General features: G+C 42.0%; 1 protein-coding gene across 1 annotated transcript; it reads right to left on the bottom strand.

Annotated features, from left to right (window-relative positions):
- Positions 1–261: 261 nt before the first annotated feature.
- LOC136682484 (actin-related protein 2/3 complex subunit 2-A-like) lies at positions 262–16,430 on the bottom strand. The gene is made up of 10 exons (XM_066658915.1): positions 16,209–16,430; positions 14,154–14,188; positions 13,048–13,160; positions 10,649–10,694; positions 8,316–8,502; positions 7,238–7,331; positions 4,798–4,924; positions 3,151–3,251; positions 2,122–2,222; positions 262–675 (listed from the first exon to the last, which is right to left on the bottom strand). The coding sequence occupies exons 1-10, from the start codon at positions 16,280–16,282 to the stop codon at positions 654–656; spliced, it is 900 nt and encodes a 299-aa protein (XP_066515012.1). The 5' UTR covers positions 16,283–16,430; the 3' UTR covers positions 262–653.
- Positions 16,431–16,461: the final 31 nt, after the last annotated feature.

The following is a 16,461-nucleotide window of genomic DNA, read 5'->3' as shown; positions in this document are numbered from 1 at the left end:
GTTTATTGACAACCCTTTTCAGACAGACCTGTAATTGCAGACATTGAGGAATACTGCAGAAACCGTTCTCAGACAAAGCTCATCGGATACAGACAAGGCAAGGGAAAAAGAAACAAACTTCCAATTCTATGGGAGACATGTTAGCACGTAAAAATGATTATTTTTCTTTGTTCCAGGTAATGATTTGTCTTAAAGGAGCAATAAGTCATTGTTTACCACCAAACATTAGCCATTAATATGTATAAAAGGGATTTTTATTTATTTTATTTTTTTTTACCATTTTTCTATAAAGTGCAACCCACATGAGATGATGAAGAAACAAATTACTGCAGTCCCTGACTGAAGCCGTTTATACTACATGGACTGGGTCCCCCAGATGGGGGAGGCCATGATAAAATTAGGGATTAGTACATAATCTCTGACACATCCAGGCCACTGTGTGTCAGTGTGAGGGCTGTTTCACTGGAGTAAAATGACTGATTGCTCCTTAAACTGAGTGAAGTAAGGAATTTCTTATTGTCCACTGGTGGTTTTGTGGATGTTTTGAAGGAGACACTGGAGCACTGTGCGGCTGTTTGCTGTTCCACGAGCATTCAGTTAACACCGGCTGGTCTCAACGTGGTCCTGTAGATATGTTTGGTCTCAGCGTTACGTTAACGTGAAAATGTCTTGCCCCTGGAAAAAGAGAGTTAGAGTCAAATTTGAAAAATAATGGCTACAAATAACAAACGTTTATAAAAATTGAGTGAATGAATGCAAATGAAACTGTGCTTCATTTACATTCATTCATTCAACCATTTTCTGTAACAGCTTCATCCTGATCACGGTCGCTGTCGTCCTTTATGTCGTGTTAAAGTTTCCCGATGAATGGACCAAGCGAAACAGCCCAGAATTACTTAGAAATAAGCAATAACAGATCGCCCAGTTCTCTAAGGGTTACTTTTTCATTCTCATCAAGTGATATTTGGACACGTTATGTGATCAATCAAATAACATGTTGGTACTCAACTGTGGTCCATATAATCAGTTTATCCAGCAGCAATGATTGCACCATGTGGCTCTTCCCAGAGTCCGCTGTGTGAGTGTGAATACGGCCTGGAGGCGCTGCTGTTAATAAGCTGTTTGCCACAAAGCCGCAGGGAGTTTTTGAGAGGATGCCAGCGGTAAATCACTGCCAAAAGCAACACGCCCCGTACACTTCGAGGAAAATGTCTTTTACTCGTCCTCAGCCAGTTGGGCTGCTGTGCAGTAAGAACTTTGAGTGTGTTTTTAAAGCCTTTTAACGGCTGAACAAAATGAACGATGAGGAATTTTACCAGACAACAGCACAAATAAGGCCTGGATTAACATTGTATGTCACTGTATGTCAGCGATTTCAGAACTAAATCTTCAATCTCCTTATTTCTTGGTTTTTTGCTACCCTTCCATTCAAATTTAAGAATGTTTTTACTCTTCTCCTGTAAGAGAACACAGCAGGAAGAGTGTAATGTTTATAGCATTGTGCACACAATCAGAGCCCTCACACGTTAATCTCTCTCTCACACAGACACACATTTGCTTAAATCTGAGGAGTAACGCACCGTCAGCTTTAAAGAGCCCAAAGAGGAAGTGCTTTTACGCTCAGTCGGATTCCAGTGTGGAGGGGAGTTTCCCTGAGTGTTAATATTTACTCAGTAAAAAGACCCACTTCACAAACACACATTCCTCCGCATGAGGGTCTTACACCTGAGAGCTTCATTTCAGCTGTTTCTAAAGTCTCTGAGCAGGAGTTACACATTAACACTGAATAACAGTGTGACTCGTCAAGTAAAGGTGGATAGTAACTCTTTTAACTTAACAAGGACATCATATGAAAAATGGCTCATGCATTGTCTCTCCCCCTTCGGTCCTTACCTGTGTGTAACGTGACGCTGTTGTGTTGTTCCTGTGCCACTTTCTGTGTGGCATCACTGACCTTGGAGCATTTAATATGATTTGCAGCTCCTCCAGAGCGTCCAATTCAATTAGTCAGTGCTTTTCTACTGAGGAACATCTTAAATCCTGCATACTTTAGAAATGTGCTGTATTTTGGTTTAATCTTTGCTCTAATTCCGCACTAAAAGTGTTCCCTCAGATACTCACGAGATTGTCTTCATCTCTTTCTTTTCGGCGTCGGGACGGGCACGGTTCAGGACCTTCAGGAAGTCGGAGGTTTTGGCTCTCATGCGGGTGTGGATGTAGGCCTATCACAGATCACAGAATGATTTTAAAACAAAGTAGAAGCCACCTACACTCCCTACAGATTATTAATAATCAGTCAGAATTAAATACATTGGACTTAGAGCACTTTGTATATGAAACAACAGAAGGCACATCGCCCCCTACACTTCCTGTAGTGAATAGCAATCTGTCAGAAATAAAGTTCTTGATAATATTAACATTTTAAAATAAATAAATAAATAAATACAGAATACAGAAGTCACATCTCCCCCTCCGTGTCCTTTAGTGCTGTCGGAAACACCCAAATGAATATGAACATTATAAATCACTTTCTATATATAGGAGTTAGGAATGAGTAATTTGCCTATTTTTAATCTCATTTACAAGTTTGGCTTCCAAACAAGATATGATTAGAACAATAGCTCTGAATAAGGGAGATGTTGCCAAAGTCTATGAGAAACTGTGTTAAATCACAGGCTCTGAGTACTGACCAAAATAGACATTACGGTTTTTGTCATAATCCAACAGAGCTCTAGTAAAGATATGAGTCACATCACTCTTTGAATCCTGCAGTGTAACACAACCTGATTGACACTGTGGATAATAAATACATCACGGAGCATATCAAAGTTTTACCCCCAAAACTCATAACCGATGCCCCAACAACCGTCATTTTGAATAACTGGTGTTTGCAGCTACACACATAGGTCTGAAAAGTGGCCTCCCCAGTGCTCAACCGATACTGTACCCACCTTCACAAACATCCCAGAGATTACACATTAACTGCTCTTCCTCTCTGAACTCCCAAACCCACACACTGGCTACATCAGAGTGCAGTAAATACAAGGTGTGTGGAGGAAGCAGGAGAATCCAGAACTGATTTAAAAGCTTTAACAGCATCGTGTGTTGACGGAGAATTAAAATGAGAGGCTGTGTGTGCGGTGAGCTGACCTTGGAGCACTTTATGTGGTAGTGCAGGTAGTCCCTGAAGGTGTGGATGAGGTTGATGGTGTTGTCTCTGGCGTTGGCATTTGTATGGCGAGGGAACAGGACTGTGGAAGACAAAGATATATCATCACTGCATCGTATTTGGTTGATTTTCAGGTTGGCACATCCTCCACAGGACATTTGAATATGATGTGCATTGGCTTTACACTGAAGACACTTGCATATGAACGTTAAATAATAGTCATACAATAATAATATGGTTAGTGTAGTACTGTACAGTCTTCTAACTGTAGTAATAATAGTAATACTACATGTTTTTCCATTGTGCTTTGTGATCCAAGCAAATATGGCACGTTAATAATAAATAAACCAGAGGACCACCTTAATCAAGTCATCCATAGACTGTGTGTTATTCAGGACACCGTAATTGCAATCAAAATATTAACATTACAGTACGAAACAGCTTGTAATGATTCACAATGGCTGCGTAAACAGCATCCGAACTGTGCACATATTTGCAGTGACAATAAGAACAGAAGCTGGAGATTGTTGGCTTATTAAGGCGTGCCCCTGTGTTCATTAAAGTACGAAGACGGTTCACAGGGGAACGCCCACAGTGCACCTGTCTCAGGTGAGGCTCTGGTTAACATACATTCACAGAACTCAGGGGTGATGGACACTAAATAAAACCAGAAAAACAAAAATACTCCCCTGGCACAGGTACTGAACGAGGAGCTTCCTGAGCAGTGCTGTAGGTATTGGGCTCAAACTAGTGTTCTCCCTGTGTCTGTGTGGGTTTCCCAACACTGTGCTCCCACAGTCCAGGTAGATGGGGTCAAAGTGAGTGAATGACTGGGTGAGTGTGTGATGCCCGGTGTTGGACTGGCACCCTGCCCTGGGTGTGTTCCTGCCTGGCGCCCCAGCCCTGGGTAGGCACCGGACTGACCGTGGACCTTGATCAGCATGAAGGTGTTACAGACGGTCAATGAATGAATGAATAAATAAATAATGTGGGCGTAATTATTCATTCATTGTCTGTAACCCTTATCCAGTTCAGGGTCACGGTGGGTCCAGAGCCTACCTGGAATCATTGGGCGCAAGGCGGGAATACACCCTGGAGGGGGCGCAAGTCCTTCACAGGGCAACACACACACACTCACTCACACATCTACGGACACTTTTGAGTCACCAATCCACCCACCAACGTGTGTTTTTGGACTGTGGGAGGAAACCCATGCAGACACAGGGAGAACACACCACACTCCTCATAGACAGTCACCCGGAGCGGGAATCGAACCCACAACCTCCCCTGGAGCTGTGTGATTACGACACTACCTGCTGTGCCCTAGGCGTAATTACAATCAGTCAAATCATTCACGGTTAGTGAATGCGTAAATAAACGCAGACATTAGACGTGGTTTTACCGTCTTCATTTTACTTTATGAAAGGTAGGATATAGAGCAGTCAGAGGCAGGATACAAACGGCTACATTTCATTTTGCATTAAAAGAGCTCAGTGTTTTTGTCCGAATTGCTTCAGCTGTCCAAAAAAAGTAGTTGTAGAGATGTGCTGCATTTTAAAGAGCCCTGGGACTGCAGGAAGTAAGAGATATACATATTGTTTGCGACTGAATAATCTGCTGGTTGTTACCGAAGGTGATGTATCCGATGTTGTCTCCGACAGCAGCATCTGTGTCCTTCAGCTCCAGGGGAGGCTCTCTGTGACTGAACAGCACCTGAGGAGCAGTGTGACTCGCCCTTCTCCCCTCCTTAAACTCCTGCACACACACAAACACACACAGAGTTCAATCCAGTACATATCTGTAGTGTGTAGTTTTCATAGTCTGACAGTGATGAATGTAGAGCGATTATAGTCCAGTATGAATCCTCAGTGTGAGTGTTTTCAGTCCAGTTTTACACAGCTGTCACAGTCATCCAGGCTTGGACTTCTCAATCAAAGGTTTCTGTAGGATTTTTAGGAAAAATGCACCAGTACTTTATTCCAAATTACCAGCCCAATCACACTCTAATGAACTACACAACACAAGCTCCTCTGGGAAACCGTATAAACCTCCGATAGCTCTGTACTAAAACCAATACAAACAGGTTTAACAAGGTACAATTATCATGATCACAAAGAGCTCAGGGGCCCACTATTTTAACTCAAGGTACTAATTATTTTTAAGCTCAAAAGGTTTAAGCTCTTCGTGTAAACGGTTGTATGTTAAAAGGCGAGTTTCTCAGGAATGAACAGTATTCCTTCCAAGGGTTCAGTTCTGATTGCTGAGGCTGAACCTGCACTTAATACCTAGTATGACACCTTAACGAACATTAAGGGTCCTGAAGATACACACACACATGGTCATTAAAATATTATATTAAAAGGAAAAGAAATAAATATCATTGGACAGAGAATCTCAATAGAAACCAAACTTTCGATGCACAGGTTGGAGTGGAGCTTCCAGGTAAAAGCTATCCTTCCTCCAGCTCCAACCGCACCTGAGTCAGGTAAATATTTGTAATAGTGTATTATATTATATATATATTTTATTATTATTGTAATTATTATTCACCTGCTTCATGTAAACCCTGTCCTTCTTCAATTTCCCTCCTCAGTGCTGCCTATAAATCATGATAAACCCGTTTCTGTAAATGCACTATAAACCTGTTACTATGCTCTCATTTTTCATTTAATTATTATATATTAAGTTTATATTCAGTTAAGCATAGCTGTCTCATCAAAAGCTCATCATTACAGATCTATTTGTTTGTCTAAGGTGTGTATTTGGACCAAGAACTGAACAGAGATGCGCCCTGGTTAAGGAACATCTCACAATCAAGATTCTGTCACCTGTCACACTCTCACAGTGCATTACTCCGGGCTTCATTCCAGAAGAACAAACCCGAAAGGGTTCATCAGGGAGAGACACATGCCCTCATTCTCATCGTGGCCTTTCCAGTGTTGTATAACGTAGCCACTATTTATAATCTCCTCTTTACAAAAACACAAGCCAATTCAGCTCAGCCTCTTCAAAGGCGGACTTGTTATTCAGTTACTTACATTAAAGGCGACATATTCTCTCACGTCTCCACAGTGGAACACAGTTCCAGTTCTTAATGGAGTATGCGACCCTCTTTCTCACAGCAGTGTTCTCCCCCTGTGTAAACAGCCCCTGTTCAGAACGCCTGCTTTCAGATAATGAGCCGCTCGCTGTTCACCCTGACCCTGAGCGCACAGCAGTGAGGAGCGAGGAGCAGAAGCTCTGGTTTTTAGCCGTTTTCACTCTGTTCTCTTTCTTCCCCTTTTTTACTCAGTGCTCTTATTTATCCGCGCTCGTTGTGTTTGTTTTGTTGAGTTTAACCTCGCCTTTGCGCTCTCACATTAATGCAGGTCCAGCGCTGTGATTGGACAGACCCAGACGAAGGGGCGGGGTCATTCTAAAGTCTCTGCAGATCACAGGGGGGGGGGGGGGTATGGTGTCTTGATTCACAGTGTGTGGGTTGGAAGGCTACAGAATAACACAATGTGCACAGATACTAGTGATTTCTTCATGTCCCCTTTAGGGCTTATTTTTCAGTGTAATTGAAAGACAATGACAGTAAACAATGACAGTAATTATCCAGTTATTTCCATGGAACTACTGCTTGTTGTGAAGTTACTAGAATGGAGGAATTAATTCTAGCAAATCAGGATTCAGAAACTGAAAGAAGGGGGTAAACAAGTGAAAAGGTAAACAATCTACATGAGCTTACATGCTTTCCATCTGTTTAAATGACAGTTTAAATGTTTTGATAAAAAAATAAATCCAACCAAAAAAAAAAAAAAACATCTGACTCATTCCCACTACAGAAAAGAGAGCTGGGTCACGCCCGTTATAACTCACACAATCACACAATCTAGAACCGTGAAAGGGTCCAGAGCACTGGAATGGTTCTGTATGTGACAGTATCAAAGGGGCAACAAGCAGAGACATGAAGTAGAAGAAGAAGAAATGCAGTGATCTACTTAACTGGAAGAGAAATGGCAAAACCCTGCTAAGAGCCTGTGTGTGTGTGTGTGTGTGATGTTGATAATCTCCACAGGGACAAACCTGCATGAACACTTTTCCAATGATGACGTCGTCGTCATCTTTAAACACAGTGCTGAACACCACCGTCACGCGGTCCTTCTTCGCCTCCACGTACCTGAAACCACAGGACACCACCCAAAACCCTGTTGTAGTAATGGAACAGTGCTTGTGAAAAACAGCTAGAATTTTCACTCACTGAGATAAAGCCACTCTGAGATAAAAAGCCCTTCAGTAACCAACAACAATGTGTTTCTCTATAAAAAGAGCTAAACAAAATACTCTATGTATCTAGGATCCCAGGGACACAGAGAAGCAAGGAAACATAACAGTATATATCTTATATATCTACCTACAATTAACCTCTGTGTGTGTGTGTGTGTGTGCGCCATTAAAAAAAAGAAACAGCAACCAATGCACCAAAGATTTACACTTTATAGCACACTATATGGGCAAAAGTATTGGAACACACCAACTAATCTTTGAATTCAGGTGTTTTATTCAGTCCCACTGCAACAGGTGTACAAAACCGAGCACCTATTCATGTCTGTCTTATAAAATATTTGTGGAAGAATGGGTCGTCCCCAAAGACCTCACTGAATTTGAGTGTGGATGCCACTGTTGCAAGAAGCCAGTTTGTGAAATATCTTCCTTCCATTATCAACTGTGAGTTGTGTTACTGAAAAGCAGAAATATTTAGGAACCACAGCAACTCGGCCACAGAGTGGCAGATGACATCAAGTTACAGAATGGGTTGCACGATTGCTGAGAGCCACCACGAGTAAAAGTCATAAACGCTCTGCTGCCTGTGTATTTACAATTAAATGTGTGTCCCAATGCATTTTTTCATATTGTGTATTATTAATTACGCATTTTAATTTAAAAATTCCAGTTAGCTTAATTACTTGGCCAGTAAATACAGTCCTAAACATTTTAGACACGGCAAAGACTAATTCAAGTGGACTTCAGTAAGAGACAGTGGGATAAAAACTGAAAGAAACCGAAGATGAGTAGTGACTGAGTAATCACCATCATACATAATGTAACGAGACATAAGACGTCCGTTTAAGGGTCAGTACAAGGTCAAAACCAAGTCACTCACATGGACTCGTCATCTCTGTAGTGGACGACTGCTCGCTGCTCGCCCTCGCGGCCTTCCTCCTGGAACTTGAAGTATTTCTCGAACACAGAAGCGAAGCAGTTCCTCTTCAGCATGCCAGCCTGGTGGACCACTTCCTCCCTGTTGGCAGGCAACGAGTCCAGGTCATACAGCAGAGAGACGTTGTAGCCTGAAACAAAAAAAGAAACAGCTTAATCTGAATCACGATTCTTTCCTGCTGGATATTATCAACCTGGCAGGAGTTTAAGGACAGATGCAAAATACAGCCATAGCTCAGGAATATAATACAAGTTCTCTTTACCCCAAATGCCAGTCTGTTTCTGACGTTCTGGTGTTCAGGAGCCCAATTCGAGCCTCGAGTCTCCTATAGTTTTAAAGCATGAATGCCACCTGCGCTGCCCATAACACTGCACTGCTATTTCTTATGAGTTTAAAGCATGTACTGCACTGTCGTCTATTAGCGGAGTGCTGTATCAAAACTGATCAACTGTATGATCACTTCTTTAGAAATATTTGTTTCAAGTTAACAACAGTTTTTTACCATTTTTGAGTTTTTCCAAATGACTTTGTGTGTGATGAGGTGCCTGACGCAATTCAACGTTGTTGATGTCGTCCTGCCTCATTTATTCTGAATATTCTGAAACCCCTGCCATGATCAATGTAGTTTTATCATCTGTTGCTGCATGTATGCGTTGTGTTGCGCATGGCAAGGGAGGAAGATAAGTCTGAAGCCACTGTTTGAGAAACTTAAGCGTGACTCAAGCCCTACTCTCTGGTTCGACTTGACTATGAAGGAGAAGTTGGAGCTAGAAATTGTGTTATTTTCCCCAAAATGGCGGGCAAACCAAAACCACATCGCTGAAGGGCCGTGCTGTTTGCAGCAACCTGGTCAATATCTATGATGCATTTATATTTTGGAATTTGGCAGACGCTCCAATCCAGATTTGTGATTCAATCTTACTACAAATCATATTACAGATAGTGGAGAGTACAGCGCTGAGTCTTGCCCTTATTGTTATAGGACAGTGTTTCCACTATCTGTAATAAGATTTGTAGTAAGATTAAGTAAAAAAATATCTGGATTTGAGCATCTGCCAAATTCCAAAATGTAATCGCATCATAGATATTGAGCAGGTTGCTGCAAACAGTACGCCCCTTCAACGATGTGGTTTTGGTTTGCCCGCCATTTTGGGGAAAATAACAATTTCTAGCTCCAACTTGGCACGGTGGTGCAGCAGGTTAGTGTCGCAGTCACACAGCTCCAGGGACCTGGAGGTTGTGGGTTCGATTCCCGCTCCAGGTGACTGTCTGTGAGGAGTGTGGTGTGTTCTCCCTGTGTCCGCGTGGGTTTCCTCCGGGTGACTGTCTGTGAGGAGTGTGGTGTGTTCTCTCTGTCTGCGTGGGTTTCCTCCGGGTGACTGTCTGTGAGGAGTGTGGTGTGTTCTCTCTGTGTCTGCGTGGGTTTCCTCCGGGTGCTCCGGTTTCCTCCAACAGTCCAAAAACACACGTTGGTAGGTGGATTGGCGACTCAAAATCGTCCGTAGGTGTGAATGTGTGTTTGTCTGTGTTGCCCTGTGAAGGACTGGCGCCCCCTCCAGGGTGTATTCCCGCCTTGCCCCCGGTGATTCCAGGTAGGCTCTGGACCCACCGCAACCCTGAACTAGATAAGGGTTACAGACAATGAATGAATGAATGAATAGCTCCAACTTCTCCTTCATAGTCAAGTAGAACCAGAGAGTAGGGCTTGAGTCACGCTTAAGTTTCTCAAGCAGTGGCTTCAGACTTATCTTCCTCCCTTGCCATGCGCAACATTACGCATACATGCAGCAACAGATGATACAGATGAGAACAGCCTTCTGCATTTCTTCCACACTTTCCGAGTAGGAACATTCCCGGTCGAGGAGATATTGGCTTTTTCTCAGTGTGCATTTCTGTGTATCCTTCCGTTCCCCTGCTCTCACCTGGCATCATCTTCCACAGCTCAAATTACATTCCATTACCAACAGCAAGACCTGTTAAAAGTAGCTGGACGTTGCTGTTGATCCTCCCCAAATAACGAGGATGAGTCAGTTCATGACTTACCAGCAAGAAGCACCTAAATGTTTCTCATCATTAACTGTGTCTTTACAAATCTGCTCTTGCAAAGTGAATTCTCAAGAACGTTATCTACAGAAAACAAGTCCATTCTTCACACATTCTTGCTGTTGAGACACAGCCACTGTACCCTGTGATTTATCCAACTCTTCAGATCCCAGGGTGTCATACATTGAGAAGAACCTGAGACAAAATGAGAAAAGGACAGAATTTCTTCTTACCATCCTCAGCTGGAACCAAGTAATTTCCGTACACTCTCTTCAGCAGCTGAAACCAAACACAGCACAGGCGTCAGAACACCACCGTACTACAGTATCATTCACACACAGTGTTACTGTGTTTAATGAGATAAATATAGTATAATAAATAGATATAAATAGTATAAAAAAAGAATGCAATATTAATAAGCAAAGTAACAAAGCCTAAATTAACAGTAAATGACAAAAAGTAAATAGAGAGACGTCGGGAAGAACAACATCTTAAAAATATATCATGAAGCCTATTGACATTAATACAATAAACAATGTGTGTTGCAATAATCTGACACAGAGGGCTCTGATAGTGCTCTGATAGGGGGTCATGGGGGATGCTGGTCTGATCGCACTACCACAGATACAGACCCCTAAATAACTAAACTAGTGCAAATATGTCTGTTCTAAAAGAAAACTTAGATGAAGGGAACCCCTGGTAAAGGGAGCTCCAACCTGGAGAAAGAGGGCAGCCTTGCCCTTAAGAGAGGGAGTGCCTCACATCCTGCGCAACCCAAACACAGCATGTGAACGAGGTCTTCCTCCACACACAGTGAACCAAAGCTTTGCTAACTGAGCAAACCTGGTGCATATTCCACCTCTGGAGACTGGACAGCTGTCTCGGGTGTTTGAGTTTCACAGGATGAGAGGTGCTCCAAGGTCACCCCAAGGTCACCAGCACATTTTCTATATTTCAGCACATATTAATTACAGCATCTGCACTCAATTTTAAAGCTAGTTTAAAAATATTAATATTGATAAAGCTAAGAGGCTGTTGTTTGATGATGTCGTCATGTTGCTTTTAGTTCTTGGCTGTTTTTCTGTGGCTTCATTTATTTTTCATATCGATATCGGAATCGATATCGTATCGACCGAAATTAAGAAATATATCGCGATATAATCTGGCCGCATCGTCCAGCTCTCTGCTCGCCTATATGGAAGTGCACATAGACTCATGATGATCCTCGAAACAGAACCAGAATAATCTGTGAATGATGAATTACAACATCTCGAGGAAATCCACTGAAACACTTCACAAGGCTTTAAAAGCAGATGTGTGAGAGTTGATCTCCTTGTGTCTCTCAGCAGCTGAGAGTGTGATGGTGTTTGTCTCTGACACTCAAGAGCGGAAGCTGTTTCCTCTGAATTTGCACATGCTGCACATGTGACTACTTTGCTTGTGAAAACAAAGAAGCGTGGTTTTGAACATTTGTTTTCCTTGTCCATTTACAGCACACCTCCCTCAGGCCAGTTCCGGACCCACAACTCAAAAAAAAAAGACACGAAACAGTGGCTCTGGTGCTGTTATATATCTCTGCTGTCCAGTGAAAAACGTGTCTCTGTGGTCACGTGGTGTATTTATGTATTTAAAAGGCTTGGTGTGGTTTGTTACTGTTCAGTTAAATTATATTGTTTATCGTCTGGCTTTTTATAGAAGAAAATCAAGAGAGAAACAACAAAATAAAAACTCTAACCTCTGGGATTTTAAAATAAATTGATTTAAAACACTTTAAGGGCTTTAATATCACAAATTCCCAGCCTTTTATCAATCACCTTTATAACATTTCATCTTTAATGTTGTTTTAAACATTGTTTATTGTGTTTCCTGTTTGGTTTTTTCATTTCTTTTCTTTTGGACAGTGGAGATACTCAGTGGTGACAGTTTTGCTCAAAGAAAGTCACCATATCGAGGAGACGATCATATCGAGGTAATACAAGCGGTTTAAAACTCTGACTGTTCTTTAGGTTCACAGGCAGCTCTTGTAAATTAAAATGATATAACTTCCTCTATCAGCAGTGAGTCAGAGGCATTTCCCCTTTAAGAAAAACACCTCCGTCCTGAGGTCGACTGCGATCATCAGACACTGTCCATCAGCGGCGTGAAGGAAAACAAGTGACAGAAAATATTTACTCCCCGTTGCTAAATGAAATCATCTGCTGAGAATGAGCTCACATCTGATTGGCTGTGACATCGACCTCAGCAGATGTCCTATCACTTGAGGTGTAGGTTTTGGGGAAAATAACTGATTGCGATATTTTGGGGAAAATAATTGCAAGTGCGTTTTAAAATAGTGATGTGCGTTCGAGGAGACGTTATTAAAGACGCTACATTAAGGGATAGTTTTAAAGAACATATCGTTAAGGAGAATATATTTCTCTGATGAACGTGCTCCACATTCTCCAGCGAGGACGGAGGTTTTTAAACGGCAGGTGCAACATCAGGGCTGTCACTTTAAAACATAAGTCTGCAGCCCTACATTAATCCTTACCCTTTATTTAGTGTTTGTATGTTTCGTTGTCATGCTGTTTATTAACTGTTTATTAACACTTCAATTTAATAATAGTCAGAAACAATTGGTAACTTGTCGTACCTCATCTGTGCCGTGCTCCTGCAGCTCTTTGTAGAACTTGAGGGAGATACTGACCATCACCTTGGACTTGTCACCGTTCGGATTAGAGATGTGGTACAACACACCGTCAAAATCTACAACGTGAGGGGGGGAAAAAATCATTTTAGACATTTTTGGATGGTAAACTAGTGTCAAACTACATATATCAGACATTTTAAATAATAAACCTTAACTAATGTCACCCCTGTTACCTCACACACACACACACACACTCCTATGACCAGTGAGGGTGAAGTGCACATGCTTCTTTCGAAACGTGTGAAGACAAGTACTGCTTCTTCTCAAACTACTACTAACACAATGTCACTGGGCGGCTCAACACGCTCGGAGGAGAATGCTAAAGGGTTTTGCTAACAGGGGGGAAAGGGGAAAGATACGCTCCCACACAGAGAGTGAGGCCAATCAACTCATTCTCTAGGGAACAAATTTTATTGTGAGTTTTTGGAGAAAGAACACCACCACGTGTAGAACGTGCAGTACCATTTGCATGGGCACCGTGTGTGGTTTTATTATTCCCCAATGTTATATATTATAAACAATACAATTAGCAGTGAAATGCTTTCATGAACTAGTTAAGTCTATAGGTTAAGAAGAATTAATGACCAGTGAAAAGACAGCCAAAGTGTGGTGGGTGTGTGATAAAAGCCCTTAAACCCTCCACTCTCTGTTCATCAAACTGGCAGATTTACAAGCTACAAGAAAGAAAATATCCTGCTTCAAAATATGCCTTTGCCTTCATTCCGTAGGCTATGAATAAGCAAGTCCACTCCTCTGGCTCCACCCACACAAACACTGCTCGTCTGCACCTCTAAAGCGCTGCCCCACAAGTTCACAAGTGGTTCTGACGAGTGGTTCCTGCCTGTGGGAATCTGTGCTTTTTTTTTGACACTGAAGTTTCAAAACAGAAACACTCCACTTTTGTTTCGCTGACAACCTCATATTTGACTCACCACCCCTCACACCAACACACAAAGAGTTAAACATCCCTGAGATGCTCCTTAAAAAGAGTCTTTACTGGATTCGTCATGATCTGCTTCTGTAAAACACTATTTTCACATAAAACTTACCAGCAAACGTCACTTCTACGGCTTCAGGCTTGTTTCTGAAAAACAACAGAAAGAGGAAATGTATCAACAAGAATCCCAGCCATAAAAGTGCCTCGGCTGGAGAAGCTACTCTTAATGGAAGTGTACAAGCTTGGGATTGATTGTCTGACTCATGATTTTCAATATCATAACTACAGCTGTCACAGTAACTCAATATTGAACACTACACACTCCCCTAATAAACCAGCGGTTGTTTTAAATGAATAATGCACTTTCTAGCACTTACAGGCTTCCAGAATAGTTTGTTATTGTCACTAAGCACTGTGTCCACTTTAACCACAGCCACAGGATACTGGATCAAACTGACACTGTGATACTATGCTTTGACAAAACAGTGCAGGTTTTCTGCGGGGAGGGCATCTGCACAGAAATATATTTATATAATAAAACATATCTGAAACCTGAGTTGCGAATCGTCCTGAGCTGAGCTTTAACGCTATGCAGCACCGTCCACGCTGAAGCAGAGGAGAGTGGGGCTTTGCTGTTCAAGCAGAGCCTGAGCCGGCCGCTCACGTTCCTCAAACCAGAGTGAATGAAGTTCCACCGGACGTGGAAAATGAGAAACATGTGATTTTTCTTTTTTGCTTCAAACAGCAAACTGCTGTAACCCCTAATTGTCTGCTTCAATTCATCATAAGAGAGGTCTACAACATTCACACACTGTTTGAAAGCCCAAGAACACTTTGCAACAGTAATGACACACACGGTATTATATTAAGACAGCAATCTGGAGGTCTGTAAAAGTGAAATGTACACACTTCGAAAGCACAAGGAGAGACCAATGTAAAAGTGCAACCTAAGGCTAGAGGGTAAACTACTAAATATAACAACCACTGCAGGTGTTCCGGGCTGGTTTTGTTGTGGCTTTTGAGGAGGTTTTAAGGCGGAAGTCAGAAGCTGCATTTAGGGCGGGATCAAACATGCAGAGCAAAGCAGTGCAGCCCAGCCTTATAAGGAAAGGAAGTCTGAGCAACTAGTCATCAGCTTATTCCCCTTAAACAGACCAACTCTACAGAAGTCTGCAAAACTCCACGGCCCTGGTCCAAAGAGTTAACGCATCGTTTCTGCATTGTTTCAATATTAACATACTTTAAAATAATAAAACATGATGTAACTTGAAGGAGTGTGTTCTCTGGGGATTTTCTTAGAAGGTTTTTGACCCCCTACATTTGCATGTATCTGTACATTCTGCAGAAATGACTTTGGCATATATCCATCCATCCTCTGTAAGAGCTTCCTCCTCATCACAGTGGGATGGGTCTGGAGAATACCCATGAATCAATGGGCTAAAGCAGGAACACATCCTGGACTGGGGTGGGGGTGTCAACCTACTTCAAGGCAAAGGCTAAATGTCTCTATACAGTTTGTTTTATAGGTTAAAAAAACACTTGTGACAGTGGTCTTTAGTCACCTGTGAAACTGGGGGCTGACATTTCTGCACACCACTGTAAATAATTAATTACATTAGCAAGAATATGTGTTTAAAGTGTCCTTCAAGTAATGCTTACTGCTGGTGACAACACTTCAAAATAAATGAAGGCGGGCACACGACTTAATAATGGGTTGAAACCACTCAAATATATTGTTGTTGTTATTCTTAACGCATTGAATATTTCGTTCCCATGTCTTATTGTGTCTTTCAGGACTCCCCAAACAATCCCAGGGAGCTGTGTATGTCGTGGTGGCCTTACAACAAATGACAGAATCTTTTGTATTTTCGATTACAGGTTTGAATGAGCTTGCTTTTGGAACTCTCCGTTCCACCTTAAACGGTACAGCAGTTACATACTGGCGTCAGGCTCCAGGCTGTAACTGCCGTACCATTTAAGGTGGAACGGGTAATTGAAACGAGAGGCTACAATGCGTTTTGTACACTTTAAGTCCATTAATAATACACAAACTCGTGTTTTAAAGACACAAATAATGACATAAGACACTATTAGACAGATAACGCACAACATTTAAGACCGAAATCGGCATTTTGTCCTGTTTGTAGCTGATGATTTCTCTGCTCACCCGCTGGCAGCGCTCTCGAATTTCAGCCCCAGCGTTTCCTCAATGATCCGGTTGTTTATTTCCAGTAGAATCATGATGACCAATAATAAAGGCTAAAGTGCGGGTTAAAATATAAAAATAAGCTTTAAATGTTTTTATTTCTATCTCCTCAACACTACAACAGCTGCCGGGCTACTCTCTCAGGCCTTCCGCATTGAGGTGGAGGCTTTAGGACCGCCCTGAAAGTTCTCGCTCAGCCAATCAGATCACAGGA

The sequence above is a fragment of the Hoplias malabaricus genome, unplaced genomic scaffold, assembly GCF_029633855.1.
Source record: "Hoplias malabaricus isolate fHopMal1 unplaced genomic scaffold, fHopMal1.hap1 scaffold_52, whole genome shotgun sequence".
Classification (NCBI taxonomy): Eukaryota; Metazoa; Chordata; class Actinopteri; order Characiformes; family Erythrinidae; genus Hoplias; species Hoplias malabaricus.
The sequence above is the reverse complement of the archived record's forward strand: the minus strand, read 5'-3'. Positions and strand labels throughout refer to the sequence as shown.